This window comes from Haliaeetus albicilla, chromosome 14 (assembly GCF_947461875.1).
Source record: "Haliaeetus albicilla chromosome 14, bHalAlb1.1, whole genome shotgun sequence".
Lineage (NCBI taxonomy): Eukaryota > Metazoa > Chordata > Aves > Accipitriformes > Accipitridae > Haliaeetus > Haliaeetus albicilla.
This window is the reverse complement of record NC_091496.1, coordinates 3,232,812-3,257,072: the sequence shown is the minus strand read 5'-3', so window position 1 is coordinate 3,257,072 and position 24,261 is coordinate 3,232,812. Positions and strand designations below refer to the sequence as shown.

The 24,261-nt window shown below is 48.3% G+C and overlaps 1 protein-coding gene across 2 annotated transcripts in view; it reads right to left on the bottom strand.

Moving 5' to 3' along the window:
- The window catches only part of PLXNA4 (plexin A4), a 455,411-nt gene that overhangs the window by 215,990 nt on the left and 215,160 nt on the right, over positions 1–24,261 (bottom strand). For both annotated transcript variants that reach the window (XM_069801537.1, XM_069801538.1), the window contains exon 4: positions 13,494–13,625. In XM_069801537.1, the coding sequence (XP_069657638.1) occupies positions 13,494–13,625 (132 nt within the window). The remainder of the gene's footprint in view (positions 1–13,493; positions 13,626–24,261) is intronic.

Below are 24,261 nucleotides of genomic sequence, written 5' to 3'. Positions count from 1 at the left end.
CCCTTTTTGTCTGAAGATGGGGTTGATGTGTCCCTACTGCCCCAGGGAGCGGTCCTGCCCATGGTATTGCCCCGAGCCTTACCTCGGCGCTGCCCGGAGGAGGGCTGCCTGGCACGGGGCAAACCCACGGCAGGAACCGTGCTAATCACTACCTGGTGCTGCAGGCGGTGGTCAGTGTTTGCGGCTGTGCTGGCCCTGTTCACCTGGTGATTTCGGCATAGCCCAGGAGATCAACACATGGAGGTGAGCAAAGGACAGCCTCCTCCACTGACGGGTGGTGAGAACGTCACAGCTGACCTTCCCAGCCCCTCCTGGACCTCTTACTGCACGGACGTGCCTTGCATCATGCAACATGAGGTCCTTGTGGTCAGGCATGTGCTTGAGGTGGCTAACAAGCAGCTATCCCCAAAGGACAGACAGACACCTCCAGGGACACCCGTGCAGCCACAGACAGCCTTAACCGGAGGATGCTGCCAGCTCAGCGACCCCACTGCACACAGCAAGTCTGCTCCAGTGGGCTGTGTGGGCTTTCTCCAAACATGTACCCACACCTCTCCTCTGCTGCACCTGTTCATAAGATAGACATCAGCTCTTAATCAGTATTTAGTAGGTTTAATTAGGAGTACAAGCTAAAGAACACTAAATGCTCAAGCTGACAGCTTGCAGTAGCTCCTGTCCTGTGTAGTAGTACGGAGGCTTTGAACCTACCTACACAAATCACATAACGCTGTGTTTGTACTACTTTGTAAAGTTGTATCTATGCTGGTAAATTTAATGTGCCCTGTGTTACTCTCTGGTCCTAAGGCCAGTGAGTATAGAATAGCAGATATACTCATCGTTAAACTCTCTTAGCCTGCAAATGGAGCAGCTGCAACCAAACTGCCTCTCAGAAACGGTCACTGGCCATGGTCATCCCTGAACCGTGTCCAAGACTGTCTGAGAGGCAGCTCGCCAGCCCCACGGTGAGGATGTGCCAGGTGCCATCACACCAATTTAATGGACGAGACAATCCACCTCCAGTGCCTGGTCATGCTCCCTAGTACTGGTACAGGTATAACCTAAAGTCCACGTGGCTACCAGTTCACTGCTTGCAGGAGCAAGGAAAGCCATGATTAAAAAACAAAACCACAGCAGCAAGAGCAGATGAAAGTAATCCCTCCTCCATTCCCAGGCCATTCCTGGTCCCATGTCACAGAGTACCGTCCTCCAAGGTGTGCAAACAAGCGCTCCTGAGGTTCTGCCATGAACCAGGGCAGTAAATTAGCCACCTTTAAGCACAAACCAAACCAAGAAATTAATTTTAAATGTTTTCTTTTTTCAACTGTCATCAGTCTAGAAGCACAAATGCAAGACGTGGGAAGGGATATCACAGATCCGTATTGACACAGGAGATAAGGTATCATCTACCCACAATCTGAAAAAGATGATGTTCTCCCAAACAGGGCCCATACTTGCCTCCTTGGTGGGGCACAGACTGCTGAATTTTTCAGATGAGGATCACAGAAGGTGTTTTTCTCTTTGCAAGCACACGGTTAAGATGGACTGTGCAGAGATTAGGTGGATTTTCCCAAAGGTGTGAGCTCAACCTTGGGAAAGTGCTGAGTATAGGGATAAGTAATTAGTGATGGATAGCATGTTCACCAAGTCCATTAGCTGGAAAGAAAAGCAAACCTGCAGCATTCTCAGCTGGAAAGAAAAGCAAATCTACAACATGCTTCACATTCCTTCCCTGCATTTTCCTGCCTCCCGAGAGCATCCCGACGACCCCCTCGCAGCCCGCCCTGCCTCCTGTCAGGGGGCTCCCCTCTGCGCAGCTTCGCGTCTCATTGGGGACTGGCATTTCCAATCAATTAGACATGTCACTGCTGAATTTCTCTGCTAATTACTGGAGTTTATTATGTCTAAAGCCAGGTTAAAAGCGGAATTCCCGAGGTCAAATGGAGTCACCCAGACAATCAGTTCCACATTTTCCATTGCAAAAGAGACCCCCACAATCAGTCACTGCCAAGTGGTTTGTAATGACCAACCTGCCAGTTAATGGCCTGAGGTGAAAGTCTCGGGAATAGATAATGCTCTTGGAGAGAGGGAAAAAAAGAAAAAAAGAAGCGAAGCAGCAAAGAAAAGGCCACTTCGGAGGCCATTATAGCATGGACGTGTGAACCCACAACCCTTTCTTTGTGGCTTAGTGTGGAAGGAGAAGGGTTTCGTTTCCACATCAAGCAGCTCACGGAGAGCAAGAAGAGCCTTCCTTTGCACTAGTTTCTGGGTCTGACCCAGCTGCCAAATGCCCTTTGGTGTCAATGGTGTCGTCTGAGGCCACGAAGAAAGCAAAGGTGCTCAGGGGTAAGGACTGATAGGCTACGACCCACCAGTTGCTCAAAAGCGTGCCAGGAGCTCTGCTACCTGCTTCTTCGCCCTTCCTTGCCTAGTAAGAGATGCGGTGGTTGTAAGAGGGTTGCAAGCCAAGGAGAGCCTGGGAGGGCTGTTCTTGAAAAACAAGAGCACACAGCTCCCTTCAGAAGGAAAAGAAAAACATCTCCCCATCTGTTTTGGAGACGAAAGGGTTTTCAAATCTCTCTTGGCTCATTTCGACGCTGCATCCTGTGGGTGAAAGACATCCTGTCCCTTACCAGCATTTCGCTCGGAGCCGGCTGTAGCAGAGCATGAAAACACTTCAGCCCAGACAGAGCACACGGGGAGGCTCAAAGTGCTCAGTGTTTGCAGTAGCAGCTGCCTGAAGAGCCTTGCCTAAATGTCAACACTGTTTTCAGAAACAGTTATAGGGAATGCAAAAATAGCAATCAGGGAGTTACGTACCTCTTCTCCATCCAACGGCTGGCAGATGAGTTTATATCATGAGGAAGCCAAAAGAGGATCCCTCTAACTGCTGGCCCTGAAAACTCTCTACAAAAGATAACACTACACAGGCTTCCCTTCCCAGGGTTAAAGGCTTCAGGATGACCAGTGATGAGGAGGAAAAACAGATTCCCGTGCCTCCTCCTACAGCCAGAGAGGTGCCTCGGACCCTGACAGTCCACACTGTCAAGTTCTTCCTGATCTCTTGCATGGGTTAGGCTGTCCGAATTGCAGTCTCTCAAACAATGTCCAGAAATGGCTGGGGTTTATTCCCTACACAGTCTGGATGGAATTTCCCTCTTTTGGGAGAGTAAGAGAGCTGAGATCTACAGGCCCAGGCCACACTGCAGCATTTGGTCTCAGTGCCAGAGACTGTTCCCTGGTTTATTGTATTTATCAGTATAGCTGCTGGGAAAAAAGGATACTTTGTCCTGATGGAGGCTAGGTCAGTGCAAACATCTGCCTGTCTCCTTTACGCCAGTGCTCTGTGAATCCAACATTAATTATGTGAATCATCCTGGAGTTGATACTCCATCAAAACACATTCCTGATGTGATGCTTGGAAGAAACACATGGGTTGCCTTTGCTCTTTGGGGCAGAAACTACTGACACGTAAACTTCAAAAGTGCTTGCAAGATTCCTTCCAAAGGAAGCTTCCCAAATGACGTCATGGAAGCAGGGATCTTGTACAAACACTGTCTTTCATCCTCAAGAAATCCAAAGGGCTTTACAAGTTCATAAACACATCACAAAGACATCCATGGGTCCAAACCTACAGTGTGGTGTAGGCCAAGCCTACACTACAAACAAAAATACAGATATACCCTATACAACAGAGTATTGACCAAGTGCTGAGTTTGCTGGTTCAAAATATCTTTCTAAAGGAAAAAAAACAAAGCAAGACAAACTCAAGGATTCCCATTACTTCCTCATCCAGTTAGGAAATAAAACAAGAAAATAATTATCAGGTTAGTTGAGTACACTTGTCTCTAATCACAAACTAGAAAATCACAAAAACTGGGAAAAAAACCCAAACAAACCCTGAAAAAAATGGAAAAACAATTAACATCACAGGATGACTTTAAAGTTCTTTTTTAATAGAAAAGAACATAAAAGCCAGTTTGCCTTTCAAGGGCAGGTTCTGGAATGGATTTCATTTTCCTGTTCCTACTACACACATCTATGATGATAATGAGTATATCAAGTAATATAAAGTGATGAAAGACATTTAGCAGGGGCCTAAAACAAGAAAGACTCAAAGCCATGAATGCAGAGGACACAGCAAAATCTGGAGCATTTAAAAAAGTTCTCCCCAAGTCTGACAACGAAATGCCCATTAATCCCCACTAACAAGAAGCATGCCTAGGAGTTCAGAGGTATCACATGAAAAATAGAAAAGGCATTAGAAAATGATAACTCTGTGCACTTATGGTGTAAGGAAAAGCCCCAAGAGAGCAAATACTTGCTTCAAAGAAAGTAATAAGATACATGAGCTTGCAATGGAAACAACTTTTAAAGCATATTTAAAATGCAATAATTAAGAGAACGGTCTCTGACAGCCACCGGGCACCAATCCGGGAAAGCACTCAGGCATGTGTTAGATTTAAAAGCTTAAACCCAAGAGGTATGGAAGTGCCTATACCTCTGAGCCAGGGCCTCTGTCTTGCCCAAATCCTCCCTCCCTAGGAGCGCTGGTGCCCGGGCTGGGCTGGAGTGGAATACCAAAGCAGGGGGATGATTAACAACTGGTGCTTTCAAGTGACCTGCAAATGTAAGATCTGTGCGAGGCAGGGGAGAGGAGGAGACCTGGCTGTCAGTGAGATTGGAGGAGACAGATGTTTAATGGAGGCCAGGATTACAGATCTGCCAGGCTTCACATGTAATCACCAGCTTCTTAGGTTTCCTCTTTCTTCTCCCCTTCTTCTGGGTCTATTACAGGGTCAGGGGCTGGGGGAGGGCAGGATGGAGATTTTCAGATTTCCAGCTAAATTCCTTGAGCTGCCCTTAATACTCTGACCTATTCCCAGCTGAAACCACAACCTACCAGTCTGGCAAGACTCAGAGACATGGGAATGGATTTTTTTGTTTAAAACAAGAGGAGCAATGCATTTAACTCCACGGATCCACCTCCTTTCCCCCAAACAGCACGGTAGCTCTGCTGAGCAATCTATGTTTGACTCAGAGCGGCCGCACCGCAGAGGAACAGCTCCGCAATCAATAGTGCCAGATGACCCACACGCTGCGTGCCGGGCAGCGCTGTGCCCCAGGGGACACGTCTGCACGGCTTCCCACCCGTCACCCGCTCCCGAGGATCGATAGTCCCTGCCGCTTCGTACCCGGGGAACGACTCGACAAATGCTTTTTGCACTTATGGGCATTGCTCACTCTTTCCTCCAGCCTTACTCATTTTTTGTCCTCTGTGCAAGGCAGGGGGTAGCTATTACTTTGTGAAAGCAGAGCCCCATGAATTAGAAAGACCAATGTTCCCACTTAAAAACACAGGAGACAGGAGGAGGGAGACCTGGTTAGACTGAATGACCCAACTCATTCCTCATGTCATGACTCCAGGCAACCCTCTACAATTGTGTCCACCACATGGATACCTTAAGGCAAGGAGTCCAAAAGATGAACGAAACCATCCTCTACCAGAATGCAGCACCTTCAAAAGCCTCCGGGCATCCTCCAGCTCCTGCGCTGCTTCTTTGAGCAGCCTGTGGAGGAATCATCCTGGCATGGGGATGACTCTTGGCAAGCTGAGAGATGAATGCTGACATGAGGCGCTGCTGAAGCTCAAGCCAAATGCAGATCCACTGAGGGCAGTGTGAAAGCCGAAGTTCTACCCTCAAACATTGGACACGTAAAGAGGGCGTAACTGTAGAGTTCAGGCACAAATATGCCACCACTATGACTGAACATAGGTCTTTTAATGAGGAAGACTGTATCAGGCACTAAATTGTGTTAACATAGCTGTATGGACAGAAGTGCACCCCAAATGCTGGCCCAGGGGTGATTGGGAGACTCAGCTCTGATGCGTTACTCTGTCACAGGCATATGGCATGACCAAGGACATCTCACTCAGCCCCTCTGCTCATCAGCTGCAAAATTTCACTAGCAGTGCTCCGACCCAGGGGGCAGTTACATGAATTCATGTCTTGCCAGCAAGCAGTGTTTAGACGCCGTCCATGGCTAAGATACATGTATTCAAAGTACTTGAGCAGTTGCACTGATACACTCCCCCCCAGCTGGATCCCAGTGATTAATGCAATGTGCTTGCAGACAAGTAATTTCTCTGGGATGGGGCAAGTCTGGAAGAGACAGCATTTTGGCACAGATAAGCAGGGCCAAGCATGAAGCAAAGGGATACCGACCTGCATTTTGTATTAAATCCTTCCTTCCAGTGAAAGACTGTCAAACTGCTCCCAGCTAGTCCCCTCCATGCAGCTTGGGCTTGTCAACATTCCTCTAGATGGGATCAAGAAAGCTATTAACTTAGTGTCATCTACAGGATGGCTACAAATAGGAGAACGATTATTCTCTCAAGAAGCATTTTCCTCTCCGGCACACGCAGCAGAACTCGGACTAGATACCTGATGGTAACATAGCAAAAGTCCCCTCTGAACCTGGGATCCAGCAAAGCTTTCCAGCTCTCATCAGGGCATGCACATCAGCCTCAGGTGTCAGGAGGAGACCCGCGTTTTCAATAGCCAGTGGTGGGAATTGCAGAGAGCTCCAAAAGAGGTCCTGATCTCGGAAATATCTTCTGTACCTTCAGGACACATGGAGTTACAGTACAGCTGCACAAGGACTTTGTGAGCAAGGCAGGGCATGAGTCTAGGTCTCCCAAATCCTGGACTGTCTCTCAACTGCAAACCTTTTCTCCTTTCCAGTGCACTTAGCATAGTACTTGTTTTAGGGCAAAGTGGGGCATCTGAATACAGCATCAAACTGGCTTATAAAAGCATTTCCAAAGCATAAAAAGAGCTTAATTCAAGTGTGTAAAGCCCAAGGCTGAGGGACAGTGGGAGATGAAATTCCAGATGCCCATGCATCTCATGGGAGGGAGACAGCCCCCAGCAGAATTTCTCCCCTTGCCATAAATGGCTCATTTGGGACACCTCCAAGATCTTGAATCGGTTCCTCACCTGCTCACCCCAGCTTTCTGAGTTATTTACATCACTGCTGGAACACACAACCAACCCAGCAGGAGGTTAAGGGACTCCCTACTCCCTTAATTATTCCACCACTGCTTACTCCTAGGATACCCATGTGCTAGCAGCAAATGAGTTAAAATCAAGCTAAACTATGACTTTTTTGCAATAATATGCCTTTTGCTGATAAAGAATTATTTCAAAAGAGTCAGCAGCACAATGTGCTGCAGTTTTGCCGGTGGGCCAAATCGCTTTTATCATTCTTGGCTGAGAAACACAGGCACTCGCTCACACAATGTCTTTTCCATCCTTAGCTGAGCATCCATGCAGGCTTTTCCATCCATGCAGTCATTTCTCAGAACGCATCTGACCTTATTTAACAGGCCCTTAATTAGGTGGAAGCAAATGCAAGGGAGAGTGGAGTTCAGCCTCTGATATTGCTGAGGGTGATGAGTGGTATTTTAGGGGTGGGAAAGAACGGTCAAAGAGAACAAAAGGTGCCTTTGCTGCCAACTGGGAGTATGCTCATTGCTTGCTAGAGATCGACTGAACTCTAGGAACTGTTCTTCCCTGTTTTGTGGAGGACTGCCCAAGAGCAGGGCAGCTGGGCAATGCAATGGGCACTTTGGAGGCGTCTTCTTTTGAGGGTTCAGAGAGAGCCTAACATGACACATCTTTTTAAAGAGAGCATGCATTTCAGCTCTTGAGTTGGGCCTCCTAGAAGCTCCGATGACCCTGATCTTACCTAGGATGTCAGTCTGGTTTAGGAGCAGCCAACTACTCCAGGGAAGAGACTATACTGTCAACACCTTTCCTTCCTGGCTTTCAGAAGTTGAACAGTGGTGTCCTGCAGAAGACCTGACCATCTCTAAAGAGTGGATGTGCGCAGAGTGGTCATCTTTCACACTATGCACAGTAGCCCCTTTTGCAGGTTGACAGTCAATACTCCCAAAAGCCTACAAGACAGCAGAGTCGAACGATAGAAATCTCCAACAGCAGTGCAAAAATTTACAGTTTATGGGTGTCTCTGCTGCTTTTAAATCCCCAGGTCAAAAAGTCACACCTATTAGACAATCTCAGCTTTCCATTTTAAAACAAGTTCATTTCTGTCTTTTCTGGTTCTGGACCGATGATGAAAAACATGGTCTGCACACAACCTGATGGCTCACAAACAAACAAATGCAAATTAAAAGGAAAAACTCTTGAGTTATTTTTAAAACTTGTGATCTTGAGCCAGTGTTTCTGGGGACAGCCTCAAACTGACAGTCCCCTGGAAACAGCCACTCCAAATCTAGGAGTTAATGCTAATTGAAATCTTGTGCAAAGACAACATTTGAAGAAATTAAGCTATAATTAAGTAAAGTTATTAATGATTGCTTTAACTAATGGATATGATAACATAAGCAGCAAACAAGATTTTAATCAGTGGTCATGAAATCAGAAGTAAACTAGCCAGTCACCACCTCTTCTATTGCAGCTAATTTGCACACAATAATTCTCTTGCAGATAGTGACTCAGCGGCAAAGGGAAGAAGAATAAATCTCAGGAGACAAATAGGTATAAGCCTTCCCCATTTTAATGAGAAACAGACACAGAAAGGCCAAAAAGACCCTGTCAACATGATTTGCAATACTGTTACTTAATTTTTACCAAATGTGGTTTCTGCCATGCTTTAGTTGAAGTACATATTTATTTGATATTTCATTGGCAAAGTTTAAAAGATCCCCCCAAATACCTATCTGCTTCTGCTACACATGACCCTTTGACATACCGTAATGGTTTTAGGGAATGATAGCACTTCACAGATGTGATTTATTCCCAGATCATGGATGACTTTCTGCTAGTTTACAGGGAAGAAGCACAACTTTCCCCTGGAGCGTGAAGCTGACTCACCTGCATGAAACAAAACTGCCTGCACGGAGAGGGACAGCAAATCTCCCTCCTTGAGTCAAATGTAGGGTTACTCATAAACTGTTTGCAGAACAGAGTCTTCCCTAGCCATTAGTAAACCAAAAGTAGGAGGCAGCTCAAAGCCTTGGGATTTTAATAATACAAAGTTGGGGCCGCTTGCTGTTTGCCTTCTGGTTTTTGAGACTTTAAGTTCGTTTTCTCTAGCTCTTTCCTTTGATCCCTCTATATCAAAGGGAAGAGCTGAGATTCTCTTGTCTTGGAGTTGCTTCCAGGTGCTGCGTCAGCTTTGCAAAACACATCTAGCACTGGGAGAGACCCGGGAGTCCAACATGCTGACACAGAGGTATTTAGGGGTGATGGAGGTGATCTTCCAAATACTAGTCCAAAGCCACAACAGGAAAATGAGCATCCTGCACCTCCTGATACGTAGAGCTGGGCTGCATGTGCGTGTCAACAGTTAAGCATCAAAGAGGCAAGGAGGCATGGGCAGCCAGCAGGCTGGTGGCAGCTGGAAGAGGAGATAGCAAAGGAACAGGGTTGCCAGAAGTGGAGGAGTGACAGAAAAGCAAGGGCAAGTCCATAAATTGGAGAACAGGGCCACAAAGAGGGATGGGATCAGAGAGAGAAGCAGGAATAGTGAGGAAGGGGTGAAAGAAGCATCTTAAACCCTGCAGAGAGCTCCAGGGAGCTTGTCGGCTCAGGCTTCTCATTTGGGAGGAGAAAGAGATTCAGAGGGAGGGTTAGAGGAGGAAGAGGGACCTGAGGAGGCATGTATGTGCGTGATGAGGAGCAGAGGAGGTGCAGAGACACTGCAGACCTCCTTCCCCTGCTCCTCTAGCAGCGTTTCCCATCTGCTCCTCATTCCCTTAGATCAGCGTGTGAGGCAGAAGACTTTCCCGTGTCTGTGCACCAGAAACAAAGAAGGAAAAAGAAACAGCCCAAGCCTCCAAGGTACCGATATCCCCATGACCCCCAAGGAACATCTCAATAAAGGTCCAATTCAGACAATTGCCAAATCTGCCATTCAGACAGATAAGTGAGGAAATGACACCTCGGAGCAGCCTTCTCCCTGCTTCCACCACGCGAGACCCCCGTTCAGTGGGAAACACTGTCTGGCTTGTAACTCCCTTGGAGCCTTTGTGAAGGCTGGGGCTAAATGGCAGATCTCTTGACAAATCGTGACAGATCCCATGCATGCACCAACCCTTCTCCACTCTGTCAACAGGGACTTGGAACACACGTTTGCACTTGTAACACGCATACGCCCGCGCCTCCGTGAAACGATGGGACCTTTGTATACTCTGGGTTTCGGTGACAAATCTTCCTGTCTACCTCGTTCAATCCATCTCCCTATAAATGGAGCCCCTCTGATGGTGAAAAGCCATTGCATCCTACTCCTGAGAGCACAGCACATCTGATAGCCCTGACGAGCGCTGCTTGTCACCTCTCGGCGTTCAGAGGAGCTGCAAGGGAGGACCTCTTTCAGCCACAGACCGCAGGGCTGAGCTGGGTTCTCCATTCCCCTTGAAGCCCAGGGAGTTCAGCTCCAGATAAACCCCCGCCATGTGCAACCCAAGGACCCCCCAATTCACTGTGGAAAGTGCTCCCATGCAGATGTTGACTTTATCAAGGCCAGGGGATGTATTTTTTTTGGCAGTACGAGAAAGTGTTTTCTTGTAGCCAGATTTATAGTGACAGCTCTTTGAAGGTGTTTCAAGCTAAAGGGTGCCTTGCTGAGCTGACTCTAAATGCCTCATTGAAGAACAGTTTGGGGCATGGCAAGGTAATACTTGCCAGGACTGCCAGAGCCACGACAGGACTGGGACAAGCTGGAATATTTGACTTTATCTTTGGGGCTTCCATTCCTGTTGAAGACTGATGAGCGGCGGAGCCAAACCTGGCAAAACTGCTTTTAACGGAGCGTCTACACATGCAACAGGATCGCTCTTATCTCCAGGGCACTGCCAGGGTTGAGGCCAGCAGACGGAGGGCAGAGAAACCTCCTCCTTCCCCAGGGACACGACCAGCCCTGGTGCCTGACTGCCTTTGAAAAGGTCAGGTCAAGCCATCACCCTCCTGTCCCTCATCTCCACAGTCCTCACAATACCAGGACATTTCTGTGGGCAGTGAAAACCTCTGATAAGTCAGATCTTCATCCGTTTATGAAAAGAACTGTACGACATGGCTTGTATAGTGGATGGGATATATGGTCCCCAGGGCCAGCCTGCACTCTTCCACGCCGTTCATAGTCCTGCCTCCAGCAAAGGCAAACCCCTGCACCCACTCTCAGCCACCGAAGCCCTACAAATGTTAATTCATGCGAGCACTTGAAGCGTGTTATATCATGAACACAGAGATAGCGGCTGTATTGCTGTGACGGCAGCGCTGTCATTCACATTCTTGCTACGTCGCAGATAAAATGAGAGACAGGGAAAGGCTTCTGTAGCGTTGAGTGTTTCACGAAATCAGATCAGATTTTAAATAATAACAGTCCATGCCCTTTTCACTAACCTCTCTCATACAGACACCCTTGGCTTCAAAGATGGGTGGGAAAAGATGATTGAATAAATCACAGGGGACTCAGGGCTTCTGAGTTCTCCACAAAGCTCCATCAACAACTTGTGGTCCTAAAAAATCCTAAAAAAAACCTGCCTAAGCTTGTGCTTCAGAATAGCCAACCACAAAATCAATCTGCTTATGTTGTAACGTTTAGGGAAGTGCAGGTAGTCAACATACCAACAAGAATATATTCTTGGAAGCTTCTGGCAGAAAAACAAATTGCTCCTTTCATTCCAGATTTCATTTTTTAAAGAAGTGAGTGAATGAACAGTGCTATCCCATTGCCCTTTCCTAGAGAGAATCAAGACAGCTCCTGGATATTACAAGACCAACCAGCCCAAGGGAGCCGAACATCTTGTCTCTGTAAATCTGAAGGGCTGTACAAAGCTGGTGGTGGTATCTGAGGTGACCTGTTGCTAAATGGGCCTGCACAAAAAAGATATTCTGAGCAAATCTGAAATCAGTGGATATTGGCGCATCGTCATGCTCACAGGCTTTGACTGTGCAAGGAGCCCCATTCTACTCAAAGAAAAAAGAAAGGACCCACAGAGTAAAAGGATAAGAAAAAGGAACAGAGTCTTGACCAAAGTCTCGCAGGACCTCGCAAGCATCACCTGCCTCCAGCTTCCCACTCCATCCCAACAGGTGACTGGGACTGTTTTCACTTCAGCACTGGAGGTGACATCCCACCCTTGCCCAGCACTGAGCAGATAAAAAAGCAATCCCAGCTCTGTCATCACGTCCTTTCTCCTGAGTTATCATCACCTTTAATAAAGACATGTACAGAGTTGCTCCCCTCTCCACTCTTTGATTTTAGATATAAATATCCATAGCCTAGGGAGAGGGTCGGAGATATCGCAAAGGCACAAAACTTTTAAAATAAATTGGTTCAAGCAGAAGGAATGACAGTCATGGACTGGAAACGATAACGTCCCTATTTTGTATGGGAAGAAGGATAGCCAGCCTGCCACATCTGAGCTCCTGGACCACAGCAACCCTGCTGAACACCTCCCTCCAAAAACTGCATGTATCCCTGCCTTATGGGCAAGGAGAAAACCCCTCTTAGCATTAGGTAAAGGCTAATAATTACAGTGTTAGCCACAGCCTGGAAAACAGCCACCTGAAGAGGATATGAGGAGGGTCTATAAAATCATGGGAGGTGAAGAGGAAACGATTATTCACTGTTGCATTTTTAAGGCAGGAATCTGTGGCTGGTGAAACTGCCATGAGGGCTGATGAGAGGAGGGGACATTGTGGCCCATCTCCATCCTCGAGACTGCTGACTGTTGACAACTGCAGGTCGGAGTACACCATGCATGAATCAACCAGTTACAATAACTCAAGGAATCCTGCATGGCCACAAGACTAATTATGTACAACAGATTTCTTCATGCAAAACTACTTCTTCCTCCTCCCACCCCAAACAGCAAACGTCCCAAGGCCAAGCACTCTGCTGAAATCAGCCAGATTTCCATGTCGAACACCCAGATTGGTGCTTCCCTGGAATCTGGCTGTTAGTATTTTCAATAATACTACCAATAACACAACAGGAACGTCACGCTGAACTTCGCCTGCACCCTGGCAGGCAGCATCCTACACTCTTGATCGCTGTGTCTCAGAGAGGCTCCAGCTTCTCCAAATACTCCAGTTGGAGCCAAATGATTCAGCGTTACGCTTATCCGTATCTGTGGCAGATGTAGCCACAGTTTGAATGGGGGTGGAGAGCAATGTGGTATGCAGCAGATGCAGTAGCAACTCCTTGTCAGGTAGCCAGCAGGACGTGTACTGCATAAAGCAATGCTGGGGGTGGTTTCCGCCCCCTTAGTTCACTGCCCTTGGCCCCTCAAAAATTGCATCAGTGTATAAATGCAATGGTTTCTAAGCATGAAAAATAGTGTTATCAACAATGGAGCACATCTTTGTAGTAATGGTGTTCACCATCAGAACTTCACGTGCAATTCTGATTTAGCATGATCAAGTTAAAACCTTTCAAAGTACCGTGGACTGACAGTTTCTTACCTGCTTTTCAGACATGATGTAGAGGTGTTCATGATCCACTGAGAAGGCCATATCCCGTAATATGGGGCCAGTATCCACCACCTGCACAATCTCATACTCCAGTGTGTTCTTGGTGGTGCCGTCCACACGGATCTGCAGAGCAAAAACAAAAGCGGGGAGACAACATGAGTATTTTTCCTTCTTCCACAGAGACTATAGAACAATCATTGGAGAAATGTATTGTGGTCCAGGTCTTTTGGACAACAACCACTGTCATCACAAAGTGAACTTTTCTCCTGCCTCCTCACTTAGAGGATGAAGCAGGTTCAACTGCTTCTGCTGGTCCCATCAACACAAGAGCACTATAGAAGAACAATCCAGAGCCTGCTCACTTTTTTCTGGCACTATCGTTGTGTTACTGTCATTGCCTGGACAAATCTACTGAGCTGAAAATGATGGTACAAAGGGGAGAATTTGTGGTGATGATGAGCAAAAGATAAAAAAACCACACAAGAGTCTGCAGGACTGACTCACTCAAATGCTAGTCAGACAATATTATTGTTCTTATTGCTAATATTCCATGGGGCAATATATTATTGTGGAGTGTACAATACAACACAGACTATTTCTCTTGTTGATTACGTATATCAGATATTGAAATCAGTCCTGAACAAATATGGCACCTTATGATTCCAGACACATCTCATCACAGGGTGTCACTTAGGAACATCAATAACTGAAATTATGAGAAGGAACCAGACGCACAGTCCTAGTCTATCCCTGACAGTGACCCAGCGATACAGAAGAAAATGCACAAAACACCAGAGTTTTCTTTACCTGTCTAAAACCAATTTCTAGAGATTGGGCTCAAAAGCAGCTGGAGAAGGTTTGTAATCCCTTTCAATGCTATAATCACAATTCAGGATAATCTCGCTATCCACAGGAGTGTCGGGTCCTTCTGGATCTTGTGAGGCTCTGTGCTTCAGCAAACCCCATGGCCATGTGTTTCAGAGATGCATCCACATTCCTCATCCCCCTTGCTATGTTTTCAGTGTGTTGCCTTTCACTTTCAGAAAATCCATCCTGCAGCAACACAAACTTCACAGTACCCTTCCCTAGAAGAAACAAAGTTGTAGTAGATCTGCTTTGTGCTCCACATCATGATCTCCATAGGCAGACTAAAGGCTCCCAGTCCCTGGTTTGCACTTGTGCAGTTTGATAGCTGAGCAAAAGCACCCTTCCCACCCAAAATAACAAGCTGTAGAGAACTTATGGTACCAAGACCCATCTCCACCGTTCCCTGGCACAGTCCATGAGCTTGTTCCTTCTGTATCAACCTTTCAGCCAAGAAACTGAGCCTGAATCATCTTCTATATTAGAAAGGCAAAGAGAAAGGAAGAGAGGGAATCACAAAGGGTCTGGAAAGCTCGTATGAGCAAAGGGCAGCAATGATATACAGATTCGTATCTTTGTTCTTCCTCAATCTCCCCACCTGCTGCATGACAGGAAAGAAATCTTATTCCCCCAGGAAAGATGGGGGAAATGAGGGGCTCCCTGTGACAGCAAAGGGTGTGGAGGGTGCTCGGGGATCCTACGTGCTATCCGTCAACCTCCGCAGAAGCGGGTGCACGTGCAGGCACTGGCTGTTGGGCTGGTCAAATGGCACCGGAGGATTTGCAGTTAGTTTGTCGTCTTGACGGATCCGGCGATGACAGCAATACACGTTGCAACGTCAACACACAAAGAGGTCAGGGCCTGAATCCCAACCCCGAGCATCCGTGCTTCCCACTGGCTCTGACTGTCTAGGGGGAAAGGGCTTGCTCGTGTCCGTGGTCCCCAACGGGGGAATTCAGCTCCTCAGAGTCTCTCTTCTTGAAAGCGGGCACTGCTGTGATTCACCCATGGGGTCAAGGGCAAAGAGGCCAACAGGCTCGGGATGAGTCGTTCCCCTTAGGACAGTCAGGAGGAAGGAAGGGGACACAGAAAGGGCCGTGGGTTGAGAATCCCAGGACTCTCCCTGTTGGGGCTCTGCCTAAGGCAGCTCAAGTGCCCCCACAGCAGGAGCCTTTCCTATTTCCCACAGAGACCTTCCTGCCCCAAGTTCTCACTCTCAGGGAGTGGTCACTGAGCTTCGTCTGCTGTTCCAGCTCTGCCTTTCCCCCCAGTCCCTTGTGGCTGCTCGTCCTCATCAGAGGGCTGCAGAAGATCCTCGCTCTCTCTGCTGATCACCGTGCTAAACAAACCTGATGCCTTTGCTGCTTTGACCTTGATTTTTCAGCACAGGCAGGGTCAGATCTGTAGGCCACTAGATATGTAAGCAGCCAATTATCACCCCAGGGCTCAGTCACTGTCCTCAGCCTTTGCCAGGCTCCATTAGAGGAGAAAGAGCTCAGAGATGGAAGAGGCAGGCTGGAGAAATAGCCGGCTGGAGTTAACAAACCATGCAGACAGGAGGCACAGCCCCCAGGGATCTCCCCTATGCAGTTGGTGCAGGTAAAAGATTGCAGAGGTTTCACACCAGGAAAACAGAGATACTCGGAAGTGATTTAACAGCTATTGCTAGCCTAATTGCCTGCAAAATCATTATTTTGCAGCAGGGGAGGGACGCAGGGAGGGAGGAAGGAACAGGGCTCATTCCATCATACATGTGCAAACACATACACGTGCACGGGTGCACACCCAGCCCAACAACTATTCCTGCAGAAACCTCTCTCTCATTAAAGGTAGAAGCTAAGTAAAAAGAAAATTGAGAAGGCCAGAAGGTCTGGCAGACATTCACCCACACTGCACAGACCATGTAAGCCCTGCTCCAGCAAAGACGTGGTTATTGTAGCTTGCAGCCAGAAGTCTGGCCCTTAACTCAAGCCATCCCTTTACCTGTCTTAAACTCTAGCTTTCTTATCTTCAACCCCAGGCACAGAGCCCAGAGGATCTCCACCTTCCCTGCACATTCCTCTCAGTCCTGAGCATCAAACACCACAACAGCAATTTCTCTTTGAGATTTATTCCTGGCTCCCAGACACCCACAAGAACCAGGGCATTTGGGTTAGCAAAAAAATCAAAAGAAGAGTCTGTGAAGGGGAAATGAGAAGATTCTCATCAAAGCCTGCAAGCGATCATCACTAAAGTCACGGACACCAATACGATCTCTGCTGGGAATGCTCCCTAAGTTGCCAATTGCAAGGAATTTGAAGCACGCACCAGCAGTTTGCTCAGTTCCTGCTCTTTGCTGGCATCAGCTACAGGCTCCACATGGAGCTGGGGTGCTGGGATAGATAGAGTTTTCTTCTGACTGAAGTACGGGTATTCTTATATTCAAGATGTTCTTATTAGGCTGTGGGATTAGGGCCTGACTGACAATCCAGTGGGGATTTCTCCTTGAAACTGCCTGTAAACCACGAGCACCTCTGCAAGGCAAGAGGAACGGGAGCAAGAAGAGACGGAGAGGGCTCCAGGACCATCCACAAGTCCCAAAATATCAGTCCACTACAAACCCCACTACCAGACGTTTGCACGCTCCTCCACAAACATGCTCGTCACCTCCACCACAGCAATACCTGCTGCCACTGCCTACACGTCTGTCCTGGACAGGCACACGCTCCTTGGACCACAAGATGCTCCACTCAGCACCCTGAGCTCCCCTGCCCTCCTTTAACCCAACACACGTGTGCAGGGCTCCTGGGGAGAAACGTGGTCTGGCCGCACATTAATCCTGCTTCCCGGAAGGCTGTGCTCACTGGGCTTCGTTCTGCAAAGCTGGCTGCTATTAAAACATCAGCGTGATGCTTCCCGAAGGTCAACTACCAGGGGACTTATTCTGGCAGCTGTTTGTTTGTTTGTCTGAACATTATCTAGGTCTGGCTGTTTATTTACATCCATTGAAGTATCAGACAATAAATATCCTCTCCCAGTAGCAAACAGATGCTTGCACTTGAATGTTCTGGCTAGCGCTGACTTCAAAACGATCTCCTTAATGAGCAAACAACACTATTAATCTTTAAAGACACAGGCTCTGGCCTTCCCTGAGCTCCCACCCTGGTCATGGCTAGCCCTACAGGCATCCTGGCAAGCAGCCCACGGGTCTGGTAGACGAAAGAAGGTAAAAGATACCTTCCATCACTCGACTGGTGCTTTTCAGTGTTATCTGCGTCTCCCCAGCTGCTGTGGGGTCCACAGGAGGGTGATGCTTGAGCACAGTCTCCCAGGCAAGCTGGTGGCAGATGCCTCAATCACACTTCTAAGAGGGAGATGGGTTTTAGAGGTTGGGATCGTACAGTTATCGAAGAGAGGGACACAATAAACCCCACCAAATCATGGGCATGGATTCAAAAGGGTCAGAGAAAGAGCAGTGGGCTTGGAGGACAAAGAAGGATTTGGTGCTAGCAAAGCAAGCACTTAGTCCCATTGCTGGAAGATAAACCAGGATCGTGGCAAAAAGCAAGTATCTTTAAGCTCACCAGAGCAACAGAAACACCTGCCTTCCAGACTGAAGCATCGATCCTGTCCCGTGGTCTGAGAGGACCATGTCTCTCTGTTAGCATGTTACTGCTCCACTAAGCTGGTTGGGGACGGTCTCTTTTGGAAAGCCTTATTGTGCAGATGGGGAGGCTAGGTGAGAAAGAGGTGAAGTGACCAAGCATGCCAGCAGCAGAGCTGGGAAACCTTCTCCCAAACTGTATGTCTACATTAGTGTAAAAGGACTTATCTGCAAAGGGACACTGTTTCTGCTAAAATCCCACCTGCATACTAAATGTGCTTCAGGAGCTTTAGTTCAGCTCCACCAAAGCCTGATTCCACAGCCTGAATCAGTGTTTGGAGCACATTAACAACATCCAGTTTTGTTTTATCCAAGAAAAATCCAGTTCATACACTATAAGACTGCTCTGCTGTATGAATCACAGCAAATTAAGAACGGACAACTGGTTGCCTTCAAAATTGACTTCAGGCTCACTTCAGAGGCATAGTTCTGAACAAAGACTCCTGTTACCACCTCACCTCTATTTTATTCTCCCTGCAGCTTGGACTGGTCACTGGCAGCAAAATAATGGATTTCCAATGTGCCAACTGAGCTCAGCTGTTTCCTAGTCTTCTAAAACCATCACCTCCTGCCCAGAGCATCATTCCTGGCCCACCAGCGTCAAAACAAGACCCTCTCCATTAACTCCTTTGTATAAAGCATTTGAAACCCATCCAGGACTCCTGAGAGTGTGGTCAGGAGGAGTATCATGATGGCCAGCCAGGCAGACAGCAGGAGCAGACGCTGGTTGGATGACAGTCACTACAAATAATTAAATGAGTAACTAAGTGGCAGACGAACTGGTGAACCACGGCTCGCTCAGCCAACCCGTCCCTCCCCGACACCCTGCTTTTGTGCAGTGTCAGCAGCCCCCGGGCTGATGAAGTTAAAAGGAATTCGTCATCGCTGGCCCCAATGCTTCCAGCTGGCACTCCAGCAGCTCCCGCTCAAGTCATGCTGGTGGCTTATTTTGGCCATGAAATTGCCCCAGTTCCCAGGGGAGGTGATTAGGTGGCTGCCAGGAAGATTGCAAGGGTGGATTTCAAAAGCAGATTTCAGAATCCATCCCTGCTGCCTCCTCCTGGGTGCAAGGGAACGAACATGGCTGTGGCACTGCCTCTGAAAGAAGGAGAAATATTTTGGGGCAGGGAAAGCCAGACCTGGCAGGACAATCTCTGTCCTCCCCATATCCTGAGGCATGCCTCCTTTGTCCTCCTTGCCTCTCCTTCTCCCAGGGCTTCTCACTGAAATCACCATCATTATTTCTCACTATTGGATTACGGATCTGCAAACTTCATTTCTAGGAGATCCAAGCAGCCCTGGAGTCCAGCACATCAATCCAGGCTGCTCTGAGCAGTGCCCAGCCACAGCCTTACGACTGCACAGGGGCCTCTAATACTTCATTGCTTTTCCAATATCAGTTCCTCCCTGTTTTATGAACCTAATGTTCCCCAGTGGACGCTGGGACTGCTGGCTGCTGTTCCTGGCACGGCGAGGGGCAAAGACACAGCAGACAGCATATGATGTAATGTCAGGCCGTTATGATGATCACCTATTTTTGTTTTTCCATTGATTTCAGTTACATGATGTAGCTCTGTTGATCTGGACAAAGATGGGGAAGGGGCTGGTGACACTCCATGCTCCTCCTACTTCCCTCCGTTTTGGCGTGTGTTTTCCAGTTGAATAATCCATCTAATCTGCCTGAAGCCTATTAACAGGAGATCAATTTCTAATAAAACATGGCATTTCAATAGCCCTGTCTATCTACTGGTACAAAAGGCCTTTAGAAACACTAATTGAAAAAGCAAGGGGTGAGGTATCTCTTTCTCATGCCTAATAGTCAGCAGCCCTCTCTTCTCTTGTACAGATGTTTTAATGTGCTGCTTGCATGGACGATGCCAGCCCATCCAAATACAGATCTCAGAGCAGCTTCAGCCATATGGAGAGCAGGATGCTGGAAAACCAGGTGTTCAGTCTTCTAAACACTCGTGCTTTCAATGCTATCCAGACCCCAATGAGTTATGACGGCAGCCACTGTCACCAGAGCTGATGCTAGCAGACCTGGAGAGGAGAGGAGAATCAACCCCGGCCTTTTGCTTCCAAGGGAGACCCCCACTCTAAACTTGCAAGTGCCCCCCACTTTTTACCCAGGTAAGGCTCACCTCTAAAACTCTGTCCCAAGCTCATCAGTGTCTGTGTGATCACTCATCCACTTAAATCCACAGACCCAAAGCTGTACACACAAAAATACCCCTGCGGAAGGCACCTACAGGCACAGCATGCTCGCTCTATAAAACACACCTGAGTGCACACATCTGCTCCACACAACAGGAGGGACAGCAAAGCGGGCTGGTCTTGCAATCCCTTCAGTTTCCTGGTTTACATTTCTTTTGTCCAGGAGATTTAAATCTTGTGGTTAGCGAGCAAGACTGGTTTGCTACAGCATTGTAACAGCCAAGGAGAATGGTTCTTCCCCCCTTCTCCATCCACAAAAGTTCCCAGGGCCTTTTTTCCAAGCAGCAAACACAGGGTTTTCAAGGAAACAGCTTCCCTAGAATACCGCCAGCTAATCCCTATCATCTGCAGGCACTGCATTGTAATCCTCCCTCCGCACACCCTTAGCCGGGCTCTGGCAGGGAGCACGGGTGGCTGCACTGGGCAGGGGCACGGGGTCTAATCCCTGCAGAGGAGTCACCCACTGACCTCCTGTGTAATCCAGCCAGGCTGCAAAATTAGGTCAAACAGAGATGTGCCTGACTGCTGGATACGAGATCTCTCTTGCAGGGCGAGCGCAGCAGGGCGGAGGAGGATTCCTCTTACTTCAGGAGGTTCAGGAGAAACATGGGACAAGATGTTGATGGCCATCTGTGTTACTTTTCTAGAGAGACGTGGGTCGCCCTGTCTCAACATGGCTACTAGGTGCTCCAGTTCCATGGTGGGTCAGTCTCACAACGGACCGAGCATGCAATGTCTGGGATACACTGGAATGAACCTTCTGCTTTGGGCCAGAGGGTCCTTCAAGCCAGGAGAGAAACTCCTAGCTGGCAGAGGTCCCCTTTTTTTTCCATAGTGCACAGCGTATGACTACTGTGCCATACTGCTGTGGTTCCCCACCAACATTCATAGCAAGAGATAATCCTGGCTGCAATGGATTTATGATCTGAATTAGACATAAATAAAAGACCATCCTTTCTTTCTGGGCTTGAACAACACCTAACGCAGTGGGTTTATGACTATTGCTCCCAGTACCATGAAAATAATAATTACAGCTTGAAGTGTGGCCAGCCGGGCTGTACCTGGACTGCAGGGCTCACCCCAAAGTGAAACAGCGAAAGAGCTGGAAACAGAGGGAAAGAGAAGGAGATGACCAGCTCCTTCCTCTCCCTCAGCAGGGAGAGCATGTCAGGTGTATGCATCTTTCACATCCATGAGCCAATTGACAGATGACATCATTTTTGAAAGCATGGTTTACACATGCTCCCCTGGCGCTCCCTGATTGATAAATTAGACACTCATGAGCCACGTGCTAATCAATGCAAATCATTAGTTTGTAACAACACAAGGCAAGCTCGGCAGAGCTCATTTTTCAGGGTAATAGCCTGCCAAGTGATCAGTGTTCAGCAACGAGCCCTGCCAGGCGATCTATTAGCAGCTGCTGGCACGCGCCTATGGCAGGGGGCTGAGGCCTTTGCTGTCCAGTCCCCACCACGGCTGGGGCTGTCCTGCTCCGTGCGAGAGCCAGAGCCCCAAACCTGCTATTCCTCTCATAGTCCCTGAACGCTTGTTCTCCACTTACCCCAACCCGGCAACATAAAAGAAAAGTCATTTGAGACCGAAAAATTGTGCTTTGCCCTCTATCAGTGGAAAACGGAGGGCACTCAAAGCATTGACCTGCAGATATGCCCTAGGAAACTTCATGCTGACAGCAGTGGCATCTCTAAGAGCTGATGTCTGCATCAGGCAGGTGTTTGGCCAAATGAAGAGGCCATTTGAACACTCTAGCTGCCAGATTTTACACCCAAACTTTTGGCTTCAGGCTTTTACAAGCACTGCCCAGCTGAGTGAGTACTTTGGGAGAATGAAACTACGTCAGGGAAAGACCTGCCACTGTTGACCTTTCTGCCAGAGCAAAGGGAGGGCAGGAGCATGGGACGACTCTGCTCCTTCCCCAGAGGAGCCCATACAGCCTCTGTGTCTGCTTCCCAAACTCCGCAGGATTTCCATCCCGCTGGCAACACAGCAGACTCTCTTCAACCATGGGTTGCTTTATCAGGCATATATCCTACCACAGGTACTCTATAGAGTACTCTCCTCCATGGAGAGCAAGGATTCTCTATTCGACATTCCCAAAAGGTAAAGTTCAGTGCTCACAGAGAGGGCCCTGCTGCTGGATGCTGATATTTATGATCCCAGCGGATAATCTCAAAGGTCATCCTAGTGCCATACCATTCATGTGCACTACGATGGGGCTTCTGGATCCTGCAGCTGCCTCTCTGCAGCACACCCATGGCTACTCTACAGCAATAAAGTCATCTCCTGCTCCTCACAGCACCCTACTGCATGAGCTGAAAGGACCTATTAGCTCCCTAGGTCTTCTCATACGTCATGGAGTTGTTCCAGTTTTCCAGGGTGCAGGAATTCAGATGTACATAAAGCCACTAGCCATGGCAGGAAATGTTCAGATCTCCAGGCACTTTTGTTTCTCCCAAACTGGTGGAAATTCATTTACACGGCCAACATTCTGGGGCGGGTACAGCTACTTTTTAAACATTTACCCTGTTGCTGCCACCAGTCCTGGTTCTTCAGAAAGGGAATGTAAATAGATGCTTTCAGGCAGAGTGGGTTTTGATTGAGATTAAGGGAACAACAATACAAAAAAAAAAAAAAGTAGGAAAATTAAAATTTTACATACAAGAGCATGGGTGGCAGCTTGTGAGGTGCACAACCCAAAATGCTTGCCTAACTCTGGTCAGTTCTTAAGCAGAGGTCACACTGTAGATCAAAACAATTCAGACAAGTAGCAGAACAGCTCAAAGCCCTGCATGCTTTTGGTTCAGAAATACCCAGAAGCACAGCGTGTGTGTGAATGGGACTGACGAGAGACAAAGATATCAACATAGTCGGCCTGGAGTAGAAATCCTTACATGGAATTGCTCAGAAATCGAGGCAGATAGTAATATGGGATGGTACGAGGACAGATGGATGGCAACACGGGCTGGATCGTGAATACAAGTCCTTTATAAGTGTCTGTTCGTGGGGCTGAGGGACCAGATTCCTCCCAGAGATGAGCTCATCCTGCCATGCCAGGAACGCGGTGACCCGGAGGGCTGGGAGCCCCGCGGCGGGGGGTGCAGAGCAACACCACAAAGGGCCCTTTGACTGCGGCCAGACGGGGTGAGCTTTGAGACACCCACGGATCCTCACGACAGTGTCGCTTGAGAGGAGGCCAGCTGCCCTTTGGCAGCGGGAGGCACGCAGGCGTGCTGAGACCCGGGCACTTACACGGGCACACGGGCAGGAGAACACGCAGCAGCACACGGATGGGCACGGGCAGCCCATGGCATGCAACGAGGTGGAAATATTCGAGCAGGCGGGGGTGCGGAGGCACCCAGCAACACACGCACGTATGCGCGAACACAGCCTGCCCACCGAGGCTCATCTGTCTGGGCTGAGGATGCGCTCACCGACATGCCATGGGGTCTGGCTCACGAGGAAAAGGCCACGGGGTGACGTAAAGGTGAACACAGGCGTGCACCCGGTGTGTATTCACACCCAGCAGAGTCTGGGGTGGGAGCACACGTGGACGGCACAGGCATCCCCGCAAAAGGACCTGCTCCCTGCAGCAGCCAACACGGGGAATCTGGTGGGAATACGGGCATTCGCACACACCTCGGGCGGCGCAGTGCCCTGTGCAACTCCAGGCATCAGCGAGGGCAACAAGCTCAATCAGAGCCTGTCACATTCAATCTTGGAGATATACAGACACATTTGCAATTTCCCTTTACAGCGTATCAGAGGCAGACAAAAGCTCCCGCTTTGCTGGGGATTTGGGTACCTCATCACTTTCTCTAAAAAAAACAAATCGAAAATCATATCCCAGAGATTATATCACTGGACAAGTAAGATTCTCTGTTCTTGCACAGATATTTGTGTCAGGTGCTGGTGCTAAATGACTACAGAGAGATGCGGAGAGTGATGAGCTGTAAGTGCGTAAGTGAAAACAGAGAAATCTGGGATCCAGAGCTTTTTGCTCACTCCCTTGCTAAGAACTAT